This window comes from Bicyclus anynana, chromosome 2 (genome assembly GCF_947172395.1).
Source record: "Bicyclus anynana chromosome 2, ilBicAnyn1.1, whole genome shotgun sequence".
NCBI lineage: Eukaryota > Metazoa > Arthropoda > Insecta > Lepidoptera > Nymphalidae > Bicyclus > Bicyclus anynana.
The window spans coordinates 16,204,299-16,230,788 of NC_069084.1; the positions used below are offsets into that span (position 1 = coordinate 16,204,299).

General features: G+C 35.8%; 1 protein-coding gene and 1 long non-coding RNA gene across 2 annotated transcripts; both read left to right on the forward strand.

The window, feature by feature from the left end:
- Positions 1-114: 114 nt before the first annotated feature.
- Positions 115-4,197, forward strand: LOC112054603 (uncharacterized). Its single transcript, XR_002887453.2, has 4 exons — positions 115-291; positions 1,660-1,802; positions 3,273-3,828; positions 3,890-4,197. It is a non-coding gene; the product is annotated as an uncharacterized LOC112054603 (long non-coding RNA).
- A 6,674-nt stretch (positions 4,198-10,871) lies between these two features.
- Positions 10,872-26,241, forward strand: LOC112054608 (uncharacterized). Its single transcript, XM_024094453.2, has 3 exons — positions 10,872-11,061; positions 12,548-24,264; positions 24,824-26,241. Exon 2 carries the CDS (start codon positions 12,577-12,579, stop codon positions 14,170-14,172), a length of 1,596 nt encoding a protein of 531 aa, XP_023950221.2. The 5' UTR covers positions 10,872-11,061; positions 12,548-12,576; the 3' UTR covers positions 14,173-24,264; positions 24,824-26,241.
- Positions 26,242-26,490: the final 249 nt, after the last annotated feature.

Sequence of the window (26,490 nt, forward strand, 5' to 3'; positions counted from 1 at the left end):
TTATAGTGAAATGTTCCTTGAGTGAAACTGTGAAACCAGTGGAACTACAGGAAACTACAAATCAATTTATCAAGGATTTTATTTCTATTTATTTATTTTCTGTATATTATTGTATAGTATTGTTAATAAAGAGTCATAGTTTGATTTGTGCTCGGTTAATTTCAGTGTTCGATAGTAAAAGTGCAAAAGTGTTTTTGTTTTTCGTTCAAAATGAAGCGCTGTTGCGTGCCTAAGTGTAAAACAGCTATTAATTTACGTGCTGTACCATATACTGATGTTACTAGATGGAAGGTATGGTTGATCAATTGCCTGTTTTTGCGTAAATATTCCTGTTTACCTTGCTATGTTATTAATCATAGGTTAAGGTTAACTAAGTCTGCGATACTTACTTTGAATTTGGAAATTAGTGATTTAAACCAAAACGCTGTTCTAGCACCTACAAATTCCAAGTTCCTAGAGGTATCTTTCATCGGGCCTAATAAATACGAATAAACGATAGTTGACCATGTAACTACTACTTCACAAACAAACAAATAGCCTGAAATGCAGACTAACGCATTAAATGTCAATATTAACGAACAATCAATTATATTTCTACAAATAGTGTCTGTCTAGGCTCACAATCCCAGTCCGAATATTTACAGAGTTCAATTTTACCTGATCCCCTGCCTTCTGCTTCACAGAATCCCTTTGTGCATGTTAGGCCTCATTTTAGACACAAGCCTCATAGAAAGTCTGACATAATTCCTAGAGTTCGATCAGCTAAGTTTGAAACTCCTAGGAAGCAAAAGTTACGTCAGAATATTAGAACATTAAAACAAATGTTGCGCAATGAGACTTACAAATGCTAACAATTATAGTCAAAACTTTGTGCTAGTAAGGACAATATTTTATTTCAAATTATCCTTTGTTAACTCAGTTTGGGAAATTATTAGTGGATTCACAGTTAAGATTATCTGATTCTAAAGTCAAATCTCCTAGATACACTATTGATGAGAAAATCTTTGCACTTACATTATTTAAGTTGACCCTTAATTTTTACAAATTCTTACAGAAATATTTAATATTCCTATCCAAATCAACTACAAACTCTCTATTAACTAAAATACCTGTGAGACCAGGTATTAATGAATTTATTTTCCAGCATTTGGCTGATTGTGCTAAGAACACACAGACTATGGGTTTGCAGTGTATATTGTTGTTTGATGAAATGGCTGTCAACAAAAATTTATTTTTTAATATTCATTCTGGGGTTATTGAGGGTTTTGAAGACCTAGGAACATAGGTGGTGAACGAGCAAATAATGTTGCAGATAAAGTTTTAGTTTTTATGTTACGTGGCTTATTTCCATCTTGGAAAATACCTTTAGCTTATTATTTTCTCTGTGATGGAATAAAGACTTTAAATTTAAAAAGAATTCTTAGAGAAATAATTGAGGCAATATTTAAATCTGGATTTATTTTAAGAGCTACGATCTGTGACTAAGGTTCTGCAAATGTAGCTGCAATAAATTCATTAATAACTGATACACACAGAGAATGCCTTCATAATAGTATTGAAGACGCTGAAAATATATTTTATTATATGATTAATAACAACAAGGTATATCATATTCATGATGTTCCTCATTTGTTAAAATGCTTCCGTAATAATTTTCAGAAGAAGGACTTGATCATTGGAAATCAGCATGCTCAATGGGCTTTCATTGAACGGGCTTATGCTACTGATGGTGCAGGAGGACGTGCCAGAACCATAGATTTAATGATAAACATATAAACCCAAGTTCCTACGATAAGATGAAGGTAATTATGCATTACATTATATTAGGAAATGCTTTCTGAGGGAAGGGAGTTTAACAACTTCAGCTTCCCTACTCCAGACTGAGAATTAATATGAACTGTAGATTATAACTCCATACCATTTTTCGGGGTTTATGGGGGTGACAAGCGCAATATAAGAGTTACAAATGAAGTGTAACTCTCTAGCCTCTGCACCTCAACTCCATTCTCACTTTCATGCGGTGGACCCCGTTACTTCAAGCAACTTTGTGGAAGACTAGGAGAAATCCCAGTGGGAAACGGAGTTGACAAACAGACGAGAGTACAGGAGGGATTACTGGCGCAAATATTTTGGTCCAATAATCTGGTGATCTTAAAGCGAGGGAAGAATCACGTAAGGCTTTATTAATTAACAAGAACAAGCCATATCATCACAATATATACGGATGTCAAATATTTAAATAAGGCTACACTAGAAGATTCGCTCTGATAATCCTTTTGACTAATTTTGTCATTTGTGGGGTGGGAATATTATGAGTGGTATATAATAGTATAATTTTTGTAACTAATATGTCTGAGAAATCTATAAATATAAAAGAAAGTCAGGTTTGTTACAACACTTATACCTCAAGAACAGCTGGACCGATTAGGCTAAAAATTGGTGGAGAGGAGCTTAGATCTAGGAGAAGAACATAGGATACTTATGGTAGAGGTAGAGTTGAGTAGAGTATGTGTTGGGTGGGAGTATGGTAGGGTAGCTGTTACTCTTTAACGCCTCAACTACTGAACCGATTTGGCCAGTGTGGTCCAGTGGTTAGTCTATGTGTTCACAAGGTCCTGGGTTCAAATCCTGGGTATAGCTAAATGAGATACTGAGTTTTTCCTTCTTTTAAGAAATTTTTAGTTATAATTATCAGCCGTGAGTTGGAAAGTTGGTGGCATTACACCCCATTAGTTCTAGTTCACAAACGCCATTTAGATTGAAACTTTTTCTCCTTCTCCTAGAACTATGATTGAGGTGTCATTTTTTCGGAAACACATTTGAAAAGCTTTTGAAAAAATTAAAGGGCTGCTTGCAAAAATTGCAAAAGTTATAAACAATTAACTAAAATATAAGGGGTTTGTTTTTTTAATATCAAAAACTATTTAAGATATTTCCAATTTGCCAAAAGATTCAAAAAGAAGAGGAAAATTGCTAACAAAAACTATAACCTTTAGAAGTCTGGCTTAATATTTATTGAACTAAATAACCTCTGGATCTACTGATTGACTTCCAAATTCTTTTACCATGTTATTTGTGAGTTTCATAGGCATATTTTTATCCTCCTATTCTCACCAAAACGGGAACTACGCGGGTGAAACCGGGGGGCGTCAGCTAGTTATGTATATAAATTCTGTAGGATTTTAAATAATTTTAACAGTTGTAAACTATTTCCAGGAGAAATACTTTATACTTATATACATAATACTAATTTACTTAATTTTACCTTACAGGTCAATTATTATGCTTCGGACGTCTTCAGTTACAGAGGTACACTGTACACTGCCTTTTACTTGGGAAAATGAAGTCATACGAAGATCTTAGTTATAGTGCTCCACAATTATGTTAACATAACTCTCTTACATACTTATAACATAAGCCTCTCTGGTTCAGTGGTTACCCTATGTGGTCACGAGGTCCGGGGTTATATAAGATACTGAGCTTTTCATCTAAGAAATTTTGACTTATAATTCTCAGTCCTTAGTTGGGAATTTAGTGGTGTTACACCCTGTGCCTCAGAGTGCATGTTAACCTGTCCCGGACAAGGCCACGTCCCGTAAATAATGGATAAAACGCAAATGGTAGATACGCCACCTAATTCTACAATTCTACGTTTTATACTAATTTACTACCCTCTATAAGTGTACAAGTTTTTAAAATAATGGTTTTTTCGATTCAAAATTAGATTTCATCATTTTTTACCGGACAATGTGTTTTAAATCGGGTCCTAATGAAAGAAAAATAATTATTACACAAAAAATAGTCAAATTAGTTATAGATAATAAGGTGGTGTATCTATCATATTAGTCTGATCTATATGTGCTCTTTATCTCCTATAAAAATGGTTGAGGTGTCATTCGATTCGGAATTGAATATACATAGTTTTTGAAAAATTTGAAGGCCCGCTCACTAAAATTGCAAAAGTTATAAATAATTCACTAAAAATGAAAAAGGGGTTCAAGCATTTTTATAGGAGACAGAACTTTTTTTACTAAAGAGCAGTGACCACATTCCATCCAGTTTAAATGCGTTATATCCATTAATTACGCGACATCTGTCATATATTTTGTGAAGTAGTCATATAATTTTGTAACTGTACAATTTGGTATTTTACTGCATGGAAATGTTTACATTTTTATTAAAGAAATAAATAAAAGATTTTGCCTTTTTTTTATCATACAAAAGAAAAAGTCTAGTAACAATTATAAATAATCGAGATAAACGAAACCGGCATATCAGAAGACCGGTAACATTTTGCGGTTATATGGGATAACCACAAATAGTACGGCATAACCTACTTTTACAAATTAATTTAACTACGGAATAAACCTACGACCCCTTCCAACCATTTTCCAATTACTACAAGCATTTCCGTTTCCGCCGTGTAGGCACATTCTACATATACATAGAATAGAAAGAGAGGGCAAAGGGATTTTTAATGAAGATTTGCCTTGTATGAGAGAGATAAAGGATAAATTTACGAATGAAATTTGTGGTTATATGATTTTAAAATTATGAATGAAATTCAAATTTCTCAAATGTGCTAAGCAGTTTCTATGAAGTAAGCTGTCTGTATCTTTTTAGCCGTTTGTGGTATCCATTATTGTTATAAAAATAATAATGCATATTTTTGTAAAGGAGAGAGATTTTTGATTTTGTAATAGTTGAAGAAACCAATAGAAAAAAACAAAAAAAAAAAGACAAAAAGTTTTCCATTGATACCCCCGTGCTCGAACTCAGGATTATTAGATCGTACCTTTGTTATACACCACTAGGCCATATGACTATGTGGAACGTCGTTGAAATTAATGTACACTTACTGTCTTTTTTCCTATTACGCGTCATAATTAAAAGGAAAAATAATTCTTTATTTTTTTCGCTTTTTTTCCGTGCTTATACGGTTACAATTTCTAAAAACATTTTATTACATACACACCTTAAGTCATTGAATTGACTATCCTGGAATCTTAAATCTAGAATGTAGATGGCGCTGCTTCATTAAGATTTCACGTACTTCTAAGTTCCCATGGCATGATTCCACCATTCTCCAATTTTCAGAACGAATGGTAGTAGCCATAGAGTAGTATAATACATTGGGAAGTAGCCCACAAAGGTAGCCCATATATAAAAAGTACTCTGTGGTAGTGAATAATGATTAAATGATTATTTAGGTGTTCGAGCCTTCAGCTTGATCCACTTACGAGATTACCCTCCAAATTTTGCCCGTTTGCAGTGTTCCTACCCTACATTTCATTGGGTAAATGAGGTTTTGACATAACATCACGCCGTCATCCGCCGGCATGTCACTTGACAGTTGTCAATGTCAATCAGTACGTCTTCAAATTTTGTTAAGTGAGCAGTGTTAAATGTGAATATTAATAAATAGTGATAGTGCACAGTGAAATTTGTTGGAGAATATTTTTGTCAACGGTCTAGTTAGATGAGAGATTATTCTCAATTCTAAGCGAATACTCGCTCTCCGGACGGTAGACTCGCTGGATAGACCTAGTTACCAAATGAAGACAGTAACGAAAAAATCGTAGCCATCTTGTACGACCGATGTGTATTGTTCGCTGTCGAGTGTCCACGTGACTCCCGACAAGCTTTTTCATCTTAGCGAATGCCCGCTCTTCGGACGGCAGACTTGCTATGTAGATCTATACTGAATGAGAGTTTTTCTCTTTTTCATCTTAGCGAATGCCCGCTCTTCGGACGGCAGACTCGCTGTATAGTCCTACTGAATGATGAGCAGATGACGTCCCACCTGGGACGTCGGCTGAGACGTCGGCTGCTCAGACTACGGCTGAGACGTCGGCCGAGATGTCGGCTGCGCAGACGTCAGCTGCTCAGACGTCGGCTGAGACGTCGGCCGAGATGTCGGCTGCGCAGACGTCAGCTGAGACGTCGGCTGCTCAGACGTCGGCTGAGACGTCAGCCGAGATGTCGGCTGAGACGTCGGCTGCTCAGACGTCGGCTGATCAGACGTCGGCTGCTCAGACGTCGGCTGTACAGACGTCGGCTGAGACGTCGGGTGTACAGACGTCGGCTGAGACGTCGGCTGTACAGACGTCGGCTGAGACGTCGGCTGTGCAGACGTCGGCCGCACAGACTGAGGCTGAGGTGTCGTTTAATGGGACTTCATCTGAGATGTCGGCTGACGTGTCGTTTGAGATGTCGGCTGATTCGCTGATTGAGACGTTGTCTAAAATATCGGCTGACGCGTCGTCTGGGATGTTGACCAACGCGTCACCTGGAATGTCGGCTGCACGGCTGATTCGCTAACTGAGACGTCATCTGAGTTGACCGTCGATGCTTTGGCTGAGACGGCCGGCGTTTACGATGCCTATTTGTCAGCTATTTGCTATTTGCTTGTCCTTTAAGTGACCTCTGACAGCTGCCTTGTCGGCTGCGCGCCTGAAGTCTAAGGCGCGTATTTGGGTACTCTTCAATTACCAGGGTCCCTGAACGTCAGTAATCAGCTTAATGACGATCTTTATAGATCATGGAATACATAACTCAAGTTGATTGGGAGTCTTTAAGAAAGTTATAAATGCTTGATGAATTTGTATTATCAATATTGAAGCTCCTTGGTAACACATCAAACCTGGATGTGTTCGAAGAAAAGATTTCAGTGGAATATGAAAATTACGCGTTTACTGCGTTTCACTATACCTACTCTCCATCTACCGCATGTTTATAGTGTCTAAAGCTCACATGGGCTTAGGGAACGCAAAAGCATACTTATCATTTGAAGCTAACATAATTATTTAACTACTGCTGTGAGTCCTGATTTATTTCCTACTTTCAACAATGAAACAAATCTTTCTGATCGATGCATACGATAATAGGTTCTTTAAAACGGATGTTCTTTGTCCTTACTCCCCTTCCTCTATTTTGAGAGGCTTTGTATATATTAAGAGATCCAGTTGATGGCCTTCCTTATGGACGAAGTTGCCTCATCTTGACTGTATCGGAAGAAAAATTTACTTTGCACAGAAAGTTTATTGGAGCAACGTAATAAAATCTTAGAACCAAGCATCATACAATGTTATTAGAGTATATAAATACTGAATGTTGTTGGATTGCTCCCGTTCAGTTAGAAGATTATCTTAGCAAGACAAGCAAGACCAGGAAACTAATCTTTTTATTTTGATAAATACTTTATCTTAAAGCAAAATGGGACATGCAGTAAAAATTCCTAGCCAAGCAAGGATATCATTCTCAGAAGCTTCGCGAATATTCGAATATACAACAACAGTCCAGTCTTCACTTGACTGAAGATAATACTAAATAGTGCATTAGCAAAGATGACCCCGCGTTCACAGACAATCACTTCATAATGCAGTGACAGTGACAGTAAATGTTGCACTTCAGATACTCGTGATACATGACTGCACTTTAGATACAAAAAGGGTGGCAATCATACAATGCCTGAGACCTATATATAAAGCCTCAAATAAGAGATTCCACAATCTTTTGAAATGTATTTCACTGTACAACACCCATTTAGCCACCGAAAGTCAACTGGCTTTATCATATTAAAATGCAAGATGTAATAAATAAATATTTTCCGGTATGGGTTAGTCATTATTGGCTAGATACTTGGCTCACACATAAAGGCTCGGGTTCGATTCCCGGTACCAGACCCAATTAAAACAGGTCACTCCATAGAAGCTATGGCTCGAGAAAATGTCCACGAACTAAATATGAGAAGGATAAATAAATAAATTATATTTGAAGTCAGAAAAGATCTTAGTGCTCAAAATATTCATGCACTTAATTAAGTGTGCCTGGATCTAAAATTACACTTTGTTTGCATTTCTTCTCTAAGTTTGTCAATCTGTCATATGATAGATTTAAAATTAATCTATGGAAATTTTTTCATATAATACATATATTGTGGGGAAATTAAGAGAGTTAGGAACGAATAAATATTTCCTTCTCCTTCAAGGGGAAAATATGGCCGTATTAATTAATTACTCTTGCCCACAAAAGCTTATTTGATTTGCCGATACAATCATTCCGTCGCTTTATATATCTTGAACGTACAGGCAAAGGTATCACAAGTCACATCTTTCCCTGCCTCATAGACGGTTTCTGTTCTTAAACTTTTGAAAAATGTCTACTTTGTAGAATGATAACTCTATATAGATTTGTTAATGGATATATATTTAGCTAAGTAATTCAGATTTCATCCTACTTATACTTAGTTACTTTACTTATAGATGATATTCTTTTTAACAACGATTCAAGCATACTGCCTCTATTCATCATATAGGTGGTAGATACAGCTACCCAATATTGGGTGGTATCTATATAAACTATCGAAAATTCAATCTCATGTCAACACAAATAGGAAAATCGCCTGTATGTCGCCAAAGACAGTACAAAAGAACAGTCAAGAAATGCTACTTACTCATAAAGAAATTTCGCTGGTGGGCATGGTGGCTTGCAACTGTTATAGCAGTGTATAATATTTATAAATTATGCATGCTCCTCGCCTCATTCAGTATACATTATACAATATATCTGCATACGTATTAGAGAAGACCATCTACTTGAAATTTTATAACATCAGATGCAGTAGGATTCAGTAGAGAACTATAAGAAACTTAATATTCATAAACAGTTTCTAAAATGAACGGCAACATGTTTGACACAAGCTTAAAGAGATATTATGGATTGTATTGGATTTTCTATGAGAGAGCGAGTGAGAAAGGACCTTAGATAGAAAAAACTGTATGCAATATTTCAAGAAGATAACAAATATATAAATCTATACCTCTTTGCATTAAGCAGTAAATTCTAGATTTAGCTAACCAACTTCAAATATACCTAAGCCAGGTACTTTTCTGGGATTATAGACGGGTCTATACCGATTATTAGAATTGCAAGATTAAATTCTAAAGTTACGAAGCTCTTCAGACAACATTCAAGGTGATGGAAAAACCAGAAGTAGACTTGTTTACCAGTACAAGGGCAGTGATCTAACCAATCTAAAATATGATTGCTTTTCTAGTATTGCCCATTCGTCGACGTCTTCAGCAAAGACTTAAACTAAAGGCTGTGGTGGCTCTAGCTTATTTCCATCTTCAACGCTAGTACCTATAATTCGAGACATCTTAATCACTGCTTGATCACTGCTTAATCACTGCTTATCTTCTGGTAGCTCCAGATAGGAGAGAAAGTTTATAATATTCCTCTTCTCCAGGTCTCCATTGTACCAGAGAACCAAGAGCCAACCATTTACAATTAACAATCTAACATTTCTTTCGCGAGTACCAACAGGTCACATTCAGTAACTAAATATTGTATGTGCTTGCTGTACTACTAAGGTCCTTGGCAACAGAGGACAGAATATTTTAGAAACAGCTTGGCGTAAATTCCCAATTAATACGTGTAATCAAGCCTGGATATGTTGGAATGGGTTAACAGTTAGATCCTACTTCGGTAGGACTTCATTTTTGCAAATACTTAATAAATAAATCAGAACTCGTACTCAGAACTATTGATCTTTAGAAATCCTTAGTCAAATAGGTTTATAAACCCAAAAATTATCGAGTAGATAATTACCTAGGTACTTGATCAACCTAAAGTTAGACTAGCATTGAAACCAATTTTAAAACCAAAACCTCTAACATGGTTGGTCACCTATGAGTCTATTTATATACTCAACTGATAGCTTATTTTAAGTAGCATGTCATGACTCCTTGTTTTTATCTTGAGTGGAGAGTTCATGTTTTGAATATACACAGTACGGTTCTGACAAAATACAGATCAAACATTGGTTTGGTTAACTTTATGTAGTCAGAGGGCTATATCTATTAGTACAAACTGATATTACAAATTTGTTATATTTGGGTAAAGAAATTATTGGACATGTCAATGAATCTGGTTTGTTTATTATGTCTAGCAGAAGACAAAGATTAAAGTAGCTGCTCGCAGTCATTTCGGTATAACTGCGAAGCTTATTGAAATTAGCACGTTTTCAGCTTTCTCAGATAATTTTAAAAGCATCTGTAAATACAGATTTAATAAAATACAATAGAAATTTAAAGTGGGTAGTCAATATATCTACGCTGTCTTAAAGAAGTTCCTCAGATGTTTTGAGGTTTACTTTACTACTTTACAGCATTAAGTGCAGCATATTTACACCAATTTAAATGAATATATGGGTTGTATAGGTTTTGTTTTTACCATTAAATAAAATATCAATTAATAAAAATATGTGTGTTACTTTTGGGTGAAATCTACATTAATAACTGTGATTAATTAAATGACAATAATTTTAATATCAATTAAATTTGATATCTAGTTAATTACTTCAGAGATGAGAAAAATATTTTGTCTCTATGATAATCACTGATAATATACTGATAATTTAAACGTCGTTGATCATTAATTTACATGTATAATGATTATCATTTCTTTTACTATCATAAAAAATGGTCATCACAGTACGCCTTGCCATCGCCGGCAGAATATAAACACATCTCGTAAGTGGATCAAGCTGAAGGCTCGAACACCTAAATATAACCGTTTTCCCCCCAAAGGGCAGAAAACGATTATTTAGGTTTCAGCCAAAGCTTGATCCACTAAAATTTCATGCCTTGCCGGCTTACGAGAGTACTGATTGACATTGACAACTGTCAAGTGACATGCCGGCGGATGACGGCGTGATGTTATGTCAAAACCTCATTTACCCAATGAAATGTAGGGTAGGAACACTGCAAACGGGCAAAATTTGGAGGGTAATCTCGTAAGTGGATCAAGCTTTGGCTGACGCTGAAACCTAAATAATCGTTTTCTGCCCTTTGGGGGGAAAACGGTTATATTTATTATTTATTCATTGCAATCTATATTCAATGTACTCTATGATTGCAATTTTCTTCTCCAATGATCTCTATTCTATTTATACGATTTATGAGTTAATTCTATTTCTTGAAAATTTTCAATTTTGTATTGCTATTACCCTTTCGTGAGTTGCACCGGTGAAAACAGAAAAACGAGCTTAGGTGAATGGTAAGACCATCATTTTACATTAATAACCAAGAGATATTTTCTCTAATTTTTCAATACCGTAAACCGTCAACGAACTTCATTATGTATTTCGAAACTGTAAATTTAAAAAAGTGTCCTGGCACTGAATACTATACACTCAGAATACAGAAAAACATGATTTTCTGTATTCTGAGACTATACATAACATTATTACCTGCTTAGCTACATCGTAATTTATTTATGCCGTTTATAGGGACACAATTTTAGATCTATTTACTCCAAAAATATTCATTTTAATACACATATTCATTGAATATTTTTCCCTATAATTAATTTTAGTAAAAGAATATAGCTTTTAGCACACTTTGAGTTGTTGTTGCACTTCTGATCCCTGTTTCTGTTGCTAAAACTACAAAAAAGCTGCCTCTGTGCTGTTTGTGGAGCTGATTTTATTGATAGCTGCAAACCACAATTCAAAAAAATGAAAATATTGCCATTGCCCGCACTTTATATTTTTGAGCTGTGCATATTTGTGAAAAATAATATTACTCTATTTCGTAAGAAAAAAGTGGTAAAAGAAATAACATTGAGATAACACAAATTCTGTACACCTGTACAGAAACTATCTCTTTTTAAAAGAAATGTATACTGCATGGCTGTAAAAACATATAATCACCTGTAAGAAAAAACAAAAGGAATGCCATTACAGAGTTTCAAAAAACATATTTTTAATGCCCTCAGCCAAAATAGTATTTAAGAATTAAATGACTTTTTTAAATTAAAATCAATTTGACTAATTTATTATATTTTCACAATTTGACATAAACTTTATTTAAATATTTTATTATTTTCATTACTTTAGAATTATTTCATTATTGGTATAGTTGTGGTAATTTTCCTGTATGTCACTTTATTTTCAATCAAATCAACATATAAGATATATTAATAATTTAAAAATTTATATTGTATTACTGGATTTAAAAATTTGCATGCCTAATTTGTGGCAAAACATGTTTGGACCATTAATAATTGTGAATTGTATTCAATGTATCTGTTATAACCCATGTTTTAGCAAATAAATTATTATTATCGCCACTAATATGTCTAATGTTTCATAAATAAAACACTATGAGTTCATGAGACAGTAGCCTAAAAATGTGTCTGTCACTAAAGATTATACATCACAAAATCCCTCTTCAAACTTTGCTTTTGTTGTTGCAGTTGCACCACAGTTATTTCCTGATAATATTTTTTAGTCATTGGCTGAAATAGCATTAGTATATTTATTGGTATGAATTTGTTATTTGGTTCACTCACAGCATATGGAGGATGTGTATGCATTGCGACAGTCGTGCTCTCTCCCTTGATAAGGAAGCTTCATCTTCAGCGAGTAACATTTTATCCCTCTGTTCCCACTCTGCTGTGTTTCTGTTGAACTATGTGGATAAAACCGCAGGGTGTCTACATGTATTTTTATAATTACATTACAAAACGTTTTTTGTTACAGATAATTTAACCTGTACAAAATTGAACTCAATGGATCTAGATAGCATCTTGTGTGATTGGGATGAGCAAGTGATTCAAGAGAAAAGCCATGGTAAAAGTTATTTGAAAAAGTCGCATCTCGAAAATGATGAGTTAAAATCATCAAGAGATAAAAAGCTTAGTCGTATTGAAAGACATAAATCAGAATTAGCAAATTTTGAATGTGATTGGGAAAAGTTCCCAGAAGTGAAGAGAGGCTGGGGTCGTAGAAAAAAATTTAAAGATCAATGTCCTAATGATTTTCAGTTGTTTGCAGTCAAAATGGCTATTGTAGACCATAAATACCCAGAAGTTTTAATAGAACAAGAAGTTGTATGGCCTCTTCATGATTTCATATTTAGTACACTTATTGCAGCTTCTAAACCATATGCTAAAATTGGTGTCAGCAATGTTATAGACGGTGCTCTCCGTGTCAACTGTTTTGGAACCAAAGCTGTTGATTGGCTTAAAGGATTGGAGGGAATTGCTGTTGAGGGAATTACATTAAAGATTTTAGAAGCAAATGAACTTTCAAAATTTTCCACCAAAATTGGTTTGGGATGTTCTTCTGATGTTAGTTATAATGAACCAAAAGCAACACAGGGACAACAATCCGAAAGTAAAAATATTCACAATTCACTGCTTACGAAAAATACGCATTATTTTAAAAAGCGGTTATACAAAATGGCTATAGTTAGTGACAGACATGCAGATGTTCCAATACTCGAGAGTGTTGTACCATCTATTCAAGCTACTATTAACAGACTGTTGAATACTAGCAATGTCGATAAGCCTTTAATTAGAATAACTCAAGTATTGAATGGTGCCATACATGTGGATTGTGAGGGCAAATCTTCTTTAGATTGCCTTACTAAATTAGAAGGAATGTCTGTGGAAGATATTAAATTAAAAGTGCTTAAAGCAGAGAACCTTGTGGAACCCATCAAAATGATTTGGACTACAAAAAAGCATTTGACTGATACTGCCAAGATGTTGGGGTATCTGCAAAGATGGAATAAAGAATTAAAGACAGGCAATTGGAGAATAGTGTACACTTATATCTCAGGATTTTATTTACGAAGGTTAGTTCTAATGGATTTAGTGTCGGCAAACATTATTAAAAAGGCTAATTACAAATTATTTGCTGGTGTTGAGTTTACTCAATTTATACTCTGTGAAAATAAAGGTTCAATGAGTGAATTTGAAGTGGACAAGCATGATTGTACATCAAGATTGTCTTTTGAGACACCTGGTGCTGGCAGAGTAGGAATCTGCAATGTAGAATCTATGACAGAGACCCAGATGAATTTGGTGTATGCTACATTAATAAAAACCATGCAACACCAGGCAGCAACTGCTGCCAGAGGCAGTGGCCCTCAGTTTGGAGATCTTTCCTTTAAACATGGCTGGATACTTGTGACCTTTGCAAATCAGCGCAGCAAAGAATGGCTTGCCAAAGAAGTCTTGAGTTGCAGGCCGTGGCCTGAGGCACAGCTCTCGCTAGTACAGGAGAGTGAACTTCCAGAGCTAAAACATGCCACAACTCGTGATCCAAAATTAGAAATAAGCTCAACCTCTGTAGCAATTGGTAGTATAAAGATTGAATAAAAATCACTTTGAACACCTTTAGATTTCTTCAAAAACCTAATAAGAAGGAAACTTTTGTTGGAAGATCCTGCAATTAATATCCTCAATTCAAGCTTTCAAGGCTTGTAGGGAAGTTTTAAGAATTAGAAACATGCTTGTAAAAACAGCTCATGAAAACAAAACAAAAGGAGCAAGATATTAAGAAGATGGTAGAAAAATCCATCAGGTCAGTGATAAAACCTTGGGGACATCATAACAGCCAGCTTATATGATTTGCAGTTTGTTATGGGTTTAAAAAGAAGAGTGAGTTGGTTGAGTTTATTACGAAACCAGCTTGTCTCGGTTTCGATTAGAAATCATATGTAGGAATGTTTGTGCAAAGTCCAAAAAAGTGAAAACTGTTTTGGGTCTGTCTAGATCCAGCTTATATGATTTGCAGTTTGTTATGGGTTTAAATAGAAGAGTGAGTTGGTTGAGTTTATTACGAAACCAGCTTGTCTCAGTTTCGATTAGAAATCAAATGTAGGAATGTTTGTGCAAAGTCCAAAAAAGTGAAAACTATTTTGGGTCTCTCTAGATCCAGCTTATATGATTTGCAGTTTGATAAGGGCTTTAATAGAAGAGTGACTTGGTTGAGTTCATTATGAAACCAGCTTGTCTCAGTTTCGATCAGAAATCAAATGTAGGAATGTTTGTGCAAAGTCCAAAAAAGTGAAAACTATTTTGGGTCTGTCTAGATCCAGCTTATATGATTTGCAGTTTGTTATGGGTTTAAAAAGAAGAGTGAGTTGGTTGAGTTTATTACGAAACCAGCTTGTCTCGGTTTCGATTAGAAATCATATGTAGGAATGTTTGTGCAAAGTCCAAAAAAGTGAAAACTGTTTTGGGTCTGTCTAGATCCAGCTTATATGATTTGCAGTTTGTTATGGGTTTAAATAGAAGAGTGAGTTGGTTGAGTTTATTACGAAACCAGCTTGTCTCAGTTTCGATTAGAAATCAAATGTAGGAATGTTTGTGCAAAGTCCAAAAAAGTGAAAACTGTTTTGGGTCTGTCTAGATCCAGCTTATATGGTTTGCAATTTGTTATGGGTCATTGTCGCTTTTGTGCAACTTCACGATAAGCACTGTTTTTCAGTTTAAGTACATAATAACTTCCTTCACGATGGTATGGATACATAATGAATTGTCTTTGTGGAGTAAACATTGCCCATTTGAGACAGATACATCATAACCTCGCACCAGGAACACATTTGCGCTTTTCATTGTAACTGCCACCTGGAACTTCCACACATTCCAGTTTTTCTGGCCCTCCAGTCTGATGACATTTGAAGTCAACGCGCGTTAAGGTTTATCCCCACGATGCTTAATGTCGTACTATAAACCTTCACACGCCGCTTGGCAAAACGTATTATTGTCCCGCTGACTACGGCACGTTATTCCTTGCCGTGCCGTACACACTATGTTGACACTGGGACGTTTGCATGTATAAATTAAAAGACTATAAAATGGAATATATAATTTAAACTGAGTACATCGAATAATTAAGAATGTGCATCGGTAAGTGGTATGCATTCGAGTTCCGAGTGTATGGGCCACGCGCAAAATTCCATTCCATTAAATAGAATTATAAGCTGGGACTATAACCTGTTAGGACTTGCATTTAATTAATACTAGGTATGAGGAATTGTGGAACTGTATATAATTCTTTGTATTGTATTTTATATTGTTTCTGTGGCGACATATATATATGTATACATACTATAGTATGTATAGTATATATAAATACATTTGCAAGTCTCAATTCTTCAGCCTGAGACTGAAGAATTGAGACTTGCAAATTTATTTATGATAGCTCGTACTACATGTCGGAGGTTGATTGAATAAATGCTGATTTAGGCTAGGAAATAGCTTTTTGTCGAATAAATAGCTCTTTATCGAAAAACATTTTTAAAGCATTGATTTGAAACTTGATAGCATTGGATCGAATCTCAAATTATTTAGAAGAAACATAAATCTATTTCTTGACATCGTCATACGGAAGATTTCTACACCTGTCCCATCCCATAAATCGTTTGTGTTTTGTCGCCCTGAACGAAATAATCCACTTTCGCTTTCGATATAACGCTTTCAATTCGGTCATTGTAGTTTCGCCGGTTGTAGAGTCCTGTATCTTCCTATTTGCGGGTAAATAAAGTATGCAAATAAAGCGTTTTCTTATTACGCGTAACTTCTTTAATTCTTAGCATTCTAAAGGAGTTTTCTTATTTTTGAAAGGTCTTTTTACACCCATTGGTTCAGTTACTATATTTTCACAAGTTGTCATTGTAGCCTGTCGTATAGATTCTTTAGCCCAGCGTGTACCATCTTTACCTATGTAATATGCAGTATTTGGACGACAAAGTTGGTTGAGGGTAGGTTATGTGTCTGATAAAAGGGCAGGTGAATGATTTTCTTCTTCTAAAGTAGGTGATAATATATAGAAGTTCCTATTTTCTGATGTAGAGGCTCTAGTGAGGATGCATGCAGATTTCTTGTGCTAATTCTTCGTCGTTTTTCTGGTACTCTACTCTACAACATTATCTTTGAAAATTTGTCGCAAAGCGACGTTCATGTCATGTTCCACATCGACCTCACCTCTAATTTTATGACGCCTTTCACGATACTCCTCCGCCATACATGAAGTAAATAAATATTGCGTCCATTCTGATCTTTTCAACGGCCCTAGTAGCAGCATCTCGTTTAGGTCTATTACATTCGGACTGACTAGTAGGTATGCTTTCTATAATAGACTATTCTAGTAGCTGAGTAGACTGTTGAGAATATCCCTCATTTTTTTAGAATGATTTTATCTGTACCTTCAGAGAAGTTACACTCTACTTCTTGGACTTAGATGGTTCCCGCTATATCCTCAATGGGCTTCCATTTATATACCATTACTTAATGTTAGAGAATCTGACGGTTTCAATATGTGTTCAATTTCACTATCTACGCAGGTGAGGGCAGAGGAAGACAGCTTCAATTTCCTTTACTATTGTGTCAAATTCGTTATCTTTTAGAAAGTGTTTCTGTAATGAACGCTTCAATGTTTCACAATTTCCACCAAACTTTCATAGAATCCACCGAACCATGGTGTGAGAGCTGATATAAATCTCCATTGTATTTTGTACTCTAAACAATAGGATTGTGTTAAAATTTCTGGGATTAATTTAAATTGTACAGCATTGTCAGATGTAAATAAATGTTGGTATACCTCTGAAAGCTATCATTTATCTTAAAGCTCTAAGGCCTTCTTCTGCTGTAAGATGTTGCACTACTTTCAAATGGATAGCTCGTATTGCTAGACACGTGAAAAGAGAAATCCATATTCCATATAACTCTTACTGCTATTAACTACAACTGGTCCAAGATAATCTAAACCAGTGAAAGTGAATGGTGAACTGTAATTAACCCTTTCAGATGGCAAAGCTGGTGTCGGTGGTAACTTATAAGGTCCTCCCGCCTTATTTAAAACATATAAGGGATTTCCTTTATATTTTCTGAACTTAACGTTTGCCTTGTCGAATCCAATAAGTCTCTTATTATACTTATTAATGTATGGTTAGCAGTTAGCACCCACATAGAGATTCTTATTATGTGTCTTTGTATTTGTTAAATCAGAATCTTATGGTAGTAGTATAGGATATCTTTTGTCAAAATACCAATTTGTATTTCTTCATCCTTCCTTTGCATCTTAGTATCTCATCAATATCAAGAAATAAACCCAATTTCCGGCTTAAATTAGTTTCTTTCCCATGAATCTCATTTTTTAACAATTTTTTTTTATTTCTTTTAAACTATTTTTTTATTTTCATTTACTTCTTCTTCATTCTCCTTACATCTCATAGGAATCGCCTCTGTTGTTCCAAAATCTTCTTCTTCACATACGGAAGATCCTCTCCGAGCGAAAGTGAAGTGACAGTTGGTGTCAATTGAGGCCATACTTGTGGCACCTGTGTTAAATTTCTGGACCTTCTAACCATTTCCTTTTGTTCTCTAATATGTCAATTGTTTTGTAGCTACATCTGCTGGATTTAATTCTGATGGTATATGTTTTATAATTAATTCCTTGTTAGGTACTTTGATTTCTTGAATTCTTCTTGATACAAACGGTCTTAAAAGTTTAGACGATTTGTACCATTCGATATCAATTTGACTGTCAGTCCAAAATACCCGTTTTGTTATTTTTATAGGAAGATCCTTAAAAATGAATTTAACAAGACATAGACAATTTATAGATACATAATAGATATATAATTTTAGACATAATAGCGATACAAATTATTATGTCTTTCTTTTTGCATTGTGCCCGCGAACGTATTTTCATTAATAGTCTATATAGACTCCTTGGTGCAACGATAGCATCGCCTATGAACATCTCAGGGGCATTTCTAAGAACTTTATATTTCGTGCGATGTAGACTTCACTATCTCGTTGTAAAAAAGCTGTCACACGAGATTTTCAATTCCCATTCCAATTTAAATTGGTGCAGTGGAAGGAATAATTGGTGCTTTAAGGTTAAAGTAGTATTTCAAAATAAGGTTGAATATTCAAAATCTTCTCTGTTTGTGTTGACCCATCTAGATGTAAAGTTCTTATCAATATAAATTAATAAGCCCAATCACAAGACAGCTACTGTAAACTTAACGGAACTCCCTTAGCTGACCTTCGTCTCCATACCAGACCGCTAATGACAGTCCCAATACATCTAGTTGTAAAGTTCTCATCAATACAAATTAATCAAGCCAAATCACAAGTCAGCTGCTGTAAATCGTTGACGAGTTCCATTATGTGTCCTTTGTCTCCATCACCAGACCGCTAATGACAGTCACAACACATCTAGATGTAAAGTTCTCATCAATGCTGTTTCGCGTGATTCGTCAGTCGCGTGTACTGTGTACATGCGGTTTACTGCTGCATTAGCGGCGGTCATTTTACTGTTGTATTCGTCAACTTGTTAAACAGTGGGATAAATGCAAACCACGGCACCATCCGCAAAATCTCCTATTAATGGGATCCTGCTCCTTTCACATAACATAAATTAAATTGTCATAAGTTGATTTCTGCCGAGCATCACGTTGGTTGCATGAAACACCAATTCCCTTTCACAGGTGGTAGCTGCATTATGTCACCATAAAGTTCAATTGCAGTCTTAGGTGTATCATACGAAGGTTTTCATAAGAGACCATAGAGATTTCGTCGATGATTAGCCAATGAATGTCACGCCACTTCTCTCTTCTCTCTTGTTCCAATTTATGTCCAGTCATGCGTGTGTAAAAGAGCCGTGACAGCCCAGTGGATATGACCTCTGCCTCCGATTTCGGAGGGTGTGGGTTCGAATCCAGTCCGGGGTATGCACCTCCAACTTTTCAGTTGTGTGCATTGTAAGAAATTAAATATCACGTGTCTCAATCGGTGAAGGAAAACATCGTGAGGAAACCTGCATTTCAGAGAATTTCTTAATTCTCTGCGTGTGTGAAGTCTGCCAATCCGCATTGGGCCAGCGTGGTGGACTATTGGCCTAACCCCTCTCATTCAGAGGAGACTCGAGCTCAGCAGTGAGCCGTATATGGGTTGATAACGACGACGATGCGTGTGTATGGCTGTATGCTTTCAATTGGCAAATAAAAAATGGCGTGGAGGGTTTTACCAAAAATTTGACGAGCGGCAACTCCAGTCAATGATGCTACTTCCACAAAAATTGGTTTTAGTAATGAGTCTACAGTTGGAACATAACAACGCTCGAGTAATTTCAGATTATTGTATTCGTCAACCTGTTTGACGGTCGGGAATATTCGGATCACAACACCATGCTTAAATTCTTCATCTAAAGCCACTCTTCTCCTCTGACAGAGCAGTTCCATCTGACTTGTGGTCAAATTGTCTGCGCGTAAATTGTTCAACAGGTCAACTGTATCATTTCGTTGTGTCATGTTAATCGTTAATTCGGGTTCCCAAACTTATAAGTATCACCTCCTTACTGCTTAAAATTACCATGCCTGCACCTCTCCTCGGCCCAGGGCCCAGCAAGTAGTAGCAAATGGGCTCGCCAAACAATTGTAAAATAAAATAATAAGGGTAATAAAGTAAAAAAAAAAAAAATATGTTTATTATAAAAATATTGCTTTTACATACTTAAAAGAATCAATGAAGGACGGATGAGTTTGTATGTTTTTAACAAGATTTCCAATTCTGGATTCAATAGAAGAAAGTGCACAACGTAGATCACTAGCAATATCTAGTGTGCTTCTATACTTTGTATTTATTGCTACACCTGCTGAAAACGCTTTTTCGCACAAGTAAGTGCTTGAAAAATGTAAAAACAATTTTAGTGCTTGCTCTGCTGTGCTGGGATAAACTTTGAGATATTTAACCCAAAATTGTGCCTTATCCATCTTCTCAAAATCGTATTTTCAGAATCATTTTTGATTTCCAAACCTTCCTCTTGTAATGCATCTGGCAGCATTTCTATGTCAACATGAAACAGATCGGTCGCTATTCGATAAATAATATTATCGAACGAATCGGGAAAGTAGCGCTTGAATTCGTCCGTGAGCTGCTGCAAATGGTTTGATATTTTATTCTTGGTATCAATTTCTCATACCAACATCTCCTTATAGCACGCTTCTACTATGATCGCAAATAGTTTAGGAAAGCAGGAATAGTTGGACGTGAATGGCGGAGAAGCGTTATGCCCAGCTGCATAACCTGAAAATATTTGTACATTTATTTCTAGAAGTATATGCATATACATAATATTATATAAATAAAAAATATACCTTTGATCTGCGCCTGTTGTTTGTGTAAGTTCAATAGTCTAACCAACTCCTTTTTTTAACATTTCACTGTCAGTTTCTTGCATTTGCATTCCATTGCGTTGTAACCACTCTATAATTTCAGCTTTTTTGTTATTGCTGCTGGGGGGTTTGTTAATTTGAACTGAGTGTTATGAAGCATTGTCCATTTAAATATAGTGAGGAGGCTCATTAAAATTTTCTAATTTTCTAATAGTTTTATAAACTATGTCTTAAACTTTTCACAATTCATTTCCTCGTGGTACTCACTGACTTAAAAGCCCACAGGCAATTCGACGCAATACCTGTAGCTGTGCCAGCGTGGCAAATGATTAAGCGCTGGCCCTTCAGGTGTTTTGTGCTGGATTTGGCTGTGTCATCCGTCCAAGCCTTACCTACAGTATGATTAGCGTTCTGCCACGTCTCATCAAGGTATACTACCTTCACCCAATTATCAATTTGTTTGATTTTGCGAAGATAAACGCATCGTAGTAAAGCTATGTCAGTACGCTCCATTAATATTTTTCTCTTGTCACATTTTTTATAGCAGAATCCTTATTTTTTCAAAACAATTCTAAGGGAAGCCTTTGAAGAGTTTTGCAGCTTTTAATGAAGATAATAACTTCTGGCAGGTCGGTAGTTCACCTCGTAGGTAGTAACCATAAATATGATTGCGTTTAGAAGCCTTAGTTTAGTTTTTGACGGCCTCCGTGGCGCAGTGGTATGCGCGGTGGATTTACAAAACGGAGGTCCTGGGTTCGATCCCCGGCTGGGCAGATTGAGATTTTCTTAATTTGTCCAGGTCTGGCTGGTGGGAGGCTTCGGCCGTGGCTAGTTACCACCCTACCGGCAAAAGACGTACCGCCAAGCGATTTAGCGTTCCGGTACGATGCCGTGTAGAAACCGAAAGGGGTGTGGATTTTCATCCTCCTCCTAACATCACTTACCATTAGGTGAGATTGTAGTCAAGGGCTAACTTGTAAAAGAATAAAAAAAAAAAAGCTATATCTAAATCAAAATCATCAGTTTCTGTTATATGACATAACCTTTTCTTTTTCTTCTTCGGTGTTAATAGCTTATTGTCCTCCATGGACGACTCCCCAAACTTTTCCTTTGTTATTCGAGAAACAGTAACCTTTCCGATTCCTAGAGCATCGGCTACACGATCGCGAACATTGTCAAGCTGTAACAAGGGTCCGCCATTTTGTTGTTCACGAACAAAATAGTCTCGCAAACGAACTACAAACTCGAACTTCACTGTTGAGAACAGTTTTCCGCTGTCTTCTCGGCATTTTGCAAAACAAACAGGTAACAGAAAATCAACAAATAACACAAAATAACAGCGAAAACAGAAACAAAACTCAGCTAACAAAGAACGACGTGGCGCATACAAGGCGTTAGAGCACTCGTATGACGATGCGATGCGGTGTGACTAGAAGACAAAACAGACTGACAAGACATGACATGACTGAATTAAAAAAATACAGTAGATCTGTGGCCTCGTTTTAAATATTTTTACCATTTAATTTTGTTTTCGAATTTCGACACCATCTGATCTGAACAATCGATTCCTGTTGTCAATATCTACTTCAGCAGGCTTTAACCGGGACTCTCCAAATCTATTTCTAACTTCTATGATGGACGGATGTATCTTGGTGGTAAACATCAGGCCTATCTTTACATTTTTGGAAACGTATATTTTGTTTCTGCGAGCCCATACATGATCGCCTTTTTTAAGTTTTTTGGTGGTTGCATATAGCGATCTATGTGATATGATCTTTGCGATTTGTACGCAACTTTCCAGTGCTATGAAAATATGATTAATACATAGAGGAAAAACATTTTTTCCTATAAAATTAGACATAGTTTTAACAATAATTTGTTTAAATTGTACCTCATTTATGGTGATTTCGGACTATGTTTTCGGTTATAAGACAAATTTCATACAATGCTTTAGAAGCGTATATTAGACCTCTCTTGTCACGAAGGCCAACTAATTTATGTATATCAAGTTTATTATATCATTTGACATCATGTTGTCAATGCATATAGCATATTTAATTTTTCTTTGTACAATTTTCACTACACAACCAGATGCAATAACCGATCATTATATTGATATATTATGACGGTTCTGTATCGTTTAACAAGGCTGTTAAACACGTGGCTCCAATTTCTGCCACTGCACTAAACCCCGCATCTTCATCAAAGTTCCACGATAACGCGGTAGAATTGATAGATTTCAATGCAGATGTGCATGTTAAAATATCGATATTTTCCATGGGAATATGGTTTCCCGCTTCACTAACTTTTATTTCCAAATGGCATAAAAGTTTTCTGTAAATCCCTTTCAGTTTACAAGCCCTTTCAGTTAGGTTACATTTGTATCCACCATGCATTCGGATTGAACCGAAAAATATTTCTAAGTGGTCTCGGCTCACGCGATAGGTACTACTAAAGTTTTATATATGTGTTGAGTACTCTCTTTTCTCCTGGATTTTTAATTTGTCTAAATTAAAAATCCTGATGGGCTGAATATGGTCTTAATATAAATGGCCGCCGCCTAAATCATTTGAGATTTGCAGACGATCTCATCTTGCTGGAAGAGGACCCATATAAAATACAAATAATGGTACAGTCTTTAGCCAGTAAAAGTAAAGAAGTAGGCCTTTTAATGAATACTGCAAAAACAAAACTAATGACTAACTCAAAAGAGGTTGATATAGTTCTGGATGGAAATAAGCTCGAGTATGTACAAGAGTATGTGTATTTGGGTCAGACAATTGCTCCTATAGACCAAATGTCAAAAGAAGTAAACAAGAGAATCGCTAGTGGGTGGAGAAAATACTGGTCACTAAAGGAAATAATGAAAAGCAAAGAAATAAATATGTCCATTAAGAGGAGAACCTTCAATACGTCTATACTCCCATGTATAACATACGGAAGCGAAACTTGGTCCCTGACACAAAAACATAGAGAAAAGATAGCTAAGTGTCAGAGGGCAATGGAAAGAAGTATGTTGGGTATAAGACTAACGGACAGGATCACCTCAAGTGAGATAAAACATAGGAAAAAGGATTACAAGAAAATACTCCAAATCTACCTCTTTACTTGGTGCGTTATTGACATTTGTGTAGTACACAAACTGTCCTCATGAGGGCGTTTGTGTCGTTATGGTTTTGGCGCGCATCTGGACGGCACTGGGAGAAACAACGTTTCACTGTTCAGTTGCGCGCGACCCCCCGCATGAGTAGTTGTCTTCTAGAGCTACAACGTTACTAAGGTAATTGTGACAATTATTTTTTTATGTTTTTGGAGCAATAACGACACTTGTGTAGTTAGGTAGTGAAGTAATGCCGTTGTTTCCCCAATATTTGTATTTCATGGTGTAAAGTTTAATGTTAGATTAACACTTGTGACGATAATGCTCCAGTATAGTAGGATTATTGTTTTTGATAATTTTTTTTATGATAATTATTCCGACACGATAAATAGATAGATAATAATATGATTATGACATCTTTTCTCTTTTTATCCCGAATTTTATAAAGTTCTTTAGTTGATGTTAATTGTAAACTGGTATCGGCAGGCCCACTAATTTGAAGACTATTTTATTTTATTGTTTTTTTTTTAATTTTAAAGTGAAAAGTTTGTTTCGTTTGAAATTGTATTATAATTAGTTCCTATTTGTATTATTAATATGGTGGTTTGGCGCACTAAAAGGACAGCCGTCACTGCTTTTAAGCAACCTTATAAGTAAATAATTTACGAGATTTAAAAATCTTAATTTTGATAAATCAGTCAATAATTTATTATCATTATTTTGTATTTTCTTTTTTCAGAATGAACCAACGCAGCAAACACCTAAAAATTGAACAACAAAGGACGGAAATCTTTTGAGTCTTTAGAGAGATGTTGGAGAGTTTAGAGAGGCAACGGGGTTTTTTTAAACACCTGTACAAGACCAATAAAATGTGCTTACCGCCGCATAAAAACTGACAAAAGCCACGGCAGAAAAGCAAACTGCATTTTACTTGCTAAATGAGAATAAAGTAATCCGCGTCTGTAAAACTTTTCTCATTAACACTTTGGGTATCACACAACGGATTATACGGACTGTTATCGACCGCAAAGCAGAATGATGGTTTCATTCCACCTGATCAGTGAGGAAAACACGGAAAACAATGTACTTTAGGACCTGAGGTTACACAAGCAGTAAAGGAGCAAATCGAATCAATTCCAAGGATTGAGTGTCACTATCTCCGGACTAGTACTAGCAGACAATTTATTGATGGGGGTTTGACAGTGGCAGAATTACATAAAAATTATTCAGAAAGTCAGAAAGAACAGAACAAGCCTATTGTGAACTACGCCGCTTACACTTACTACGAACTACGACACAAACAAAGGAAACTTACGCAGGCGCTAGGCAACACCCCAGTGTCGCACTCACCATTGTTCCTATACTACAGCCTTTCTTGATGAGTACTGTTTACCAACCAAGAAATTAGAAATGAAGGTAGAAACCGCATGTCATTTTATAACTTATTTATTTTAAACTATGTATGGTTTGTTTATAAAATGTTATATATAATATATTAACTATATCTAATTGTTCTAAGCTTATTGATCATGTTTATTTTCATTTATTAAGTAATAAGACCAAGTTAATTATAATAATTATTAGGTGTTATAATAATTATTAAGTGTAATTTGACGGCCTCCGTGGCGCTGTGGTATGCGCGGTGGATTTACAAAACGGAGGTCCTGGGTTCGATCCCCGGCTGGGCAGATTGAGATTTTCTTAATTTGTCCAGGTCTGGCTGGTGGGAGGCTTCGGCCGTGGCTAGTTACCACCCTACCGGCAAAGACGTACCGCCAAGCGATTTAGCGTTCAAATCAAAATCTTAGACTGCATCATCACTTACCATCAGGTGAGATTGTAGTCAAGGGCTAACTTGTAAAGAAAAAAAAAAAGGTGTGAAAAGACTAGTGGTTTATGCCCTCGTTTTTAATTTGTTTGTTGGTAAACAGTATTCATCAAGAAAGGCTGTAGTATAGATCGGACTTATTACAGAGGCGATGACTTTTCAGGAGCACAACAAAGCTGTACTATTTTTATGCCATTTATTTAATCAAGCAATAAAAGCTGCAAATGAAAGACTCCACGCACTACCCAGCATTACTGTAGGATACATTTGGAAGAGATTCACAAAAAAAAATTGTACATTTTGCTTTCATACATATTTTGAGAAAGAAAGTGGTTCATTTATTAAACACAAGCAAATGACAGGCTACATAAATAACTATTGCTAAATGGTGATAAAACTAGAAAAAGGAAAACCTGGCTGAGTTTGTTGTGGGCTCCAAGTTGCCGTTAGGAACCCTCGTAACTTTAATTTTAAGTTTTTGTCTAATAATTATTATCACCATTATCATAAGTTAATTATTATTACCTGACGTTTCGAAAGAGCTTGTAAACTAAGCAGTGGCGTAGCTACCACCGTAT

Excerpts from the sequence above, each read along its gene's own strand:
- LOC112054608 (XM_024094453.2), top strand. The coding sequence starts at position 12,577 with ATGGATCTAGATAGCATCTTGTGTGATTGGGATGAGCAAGTGATTCAA.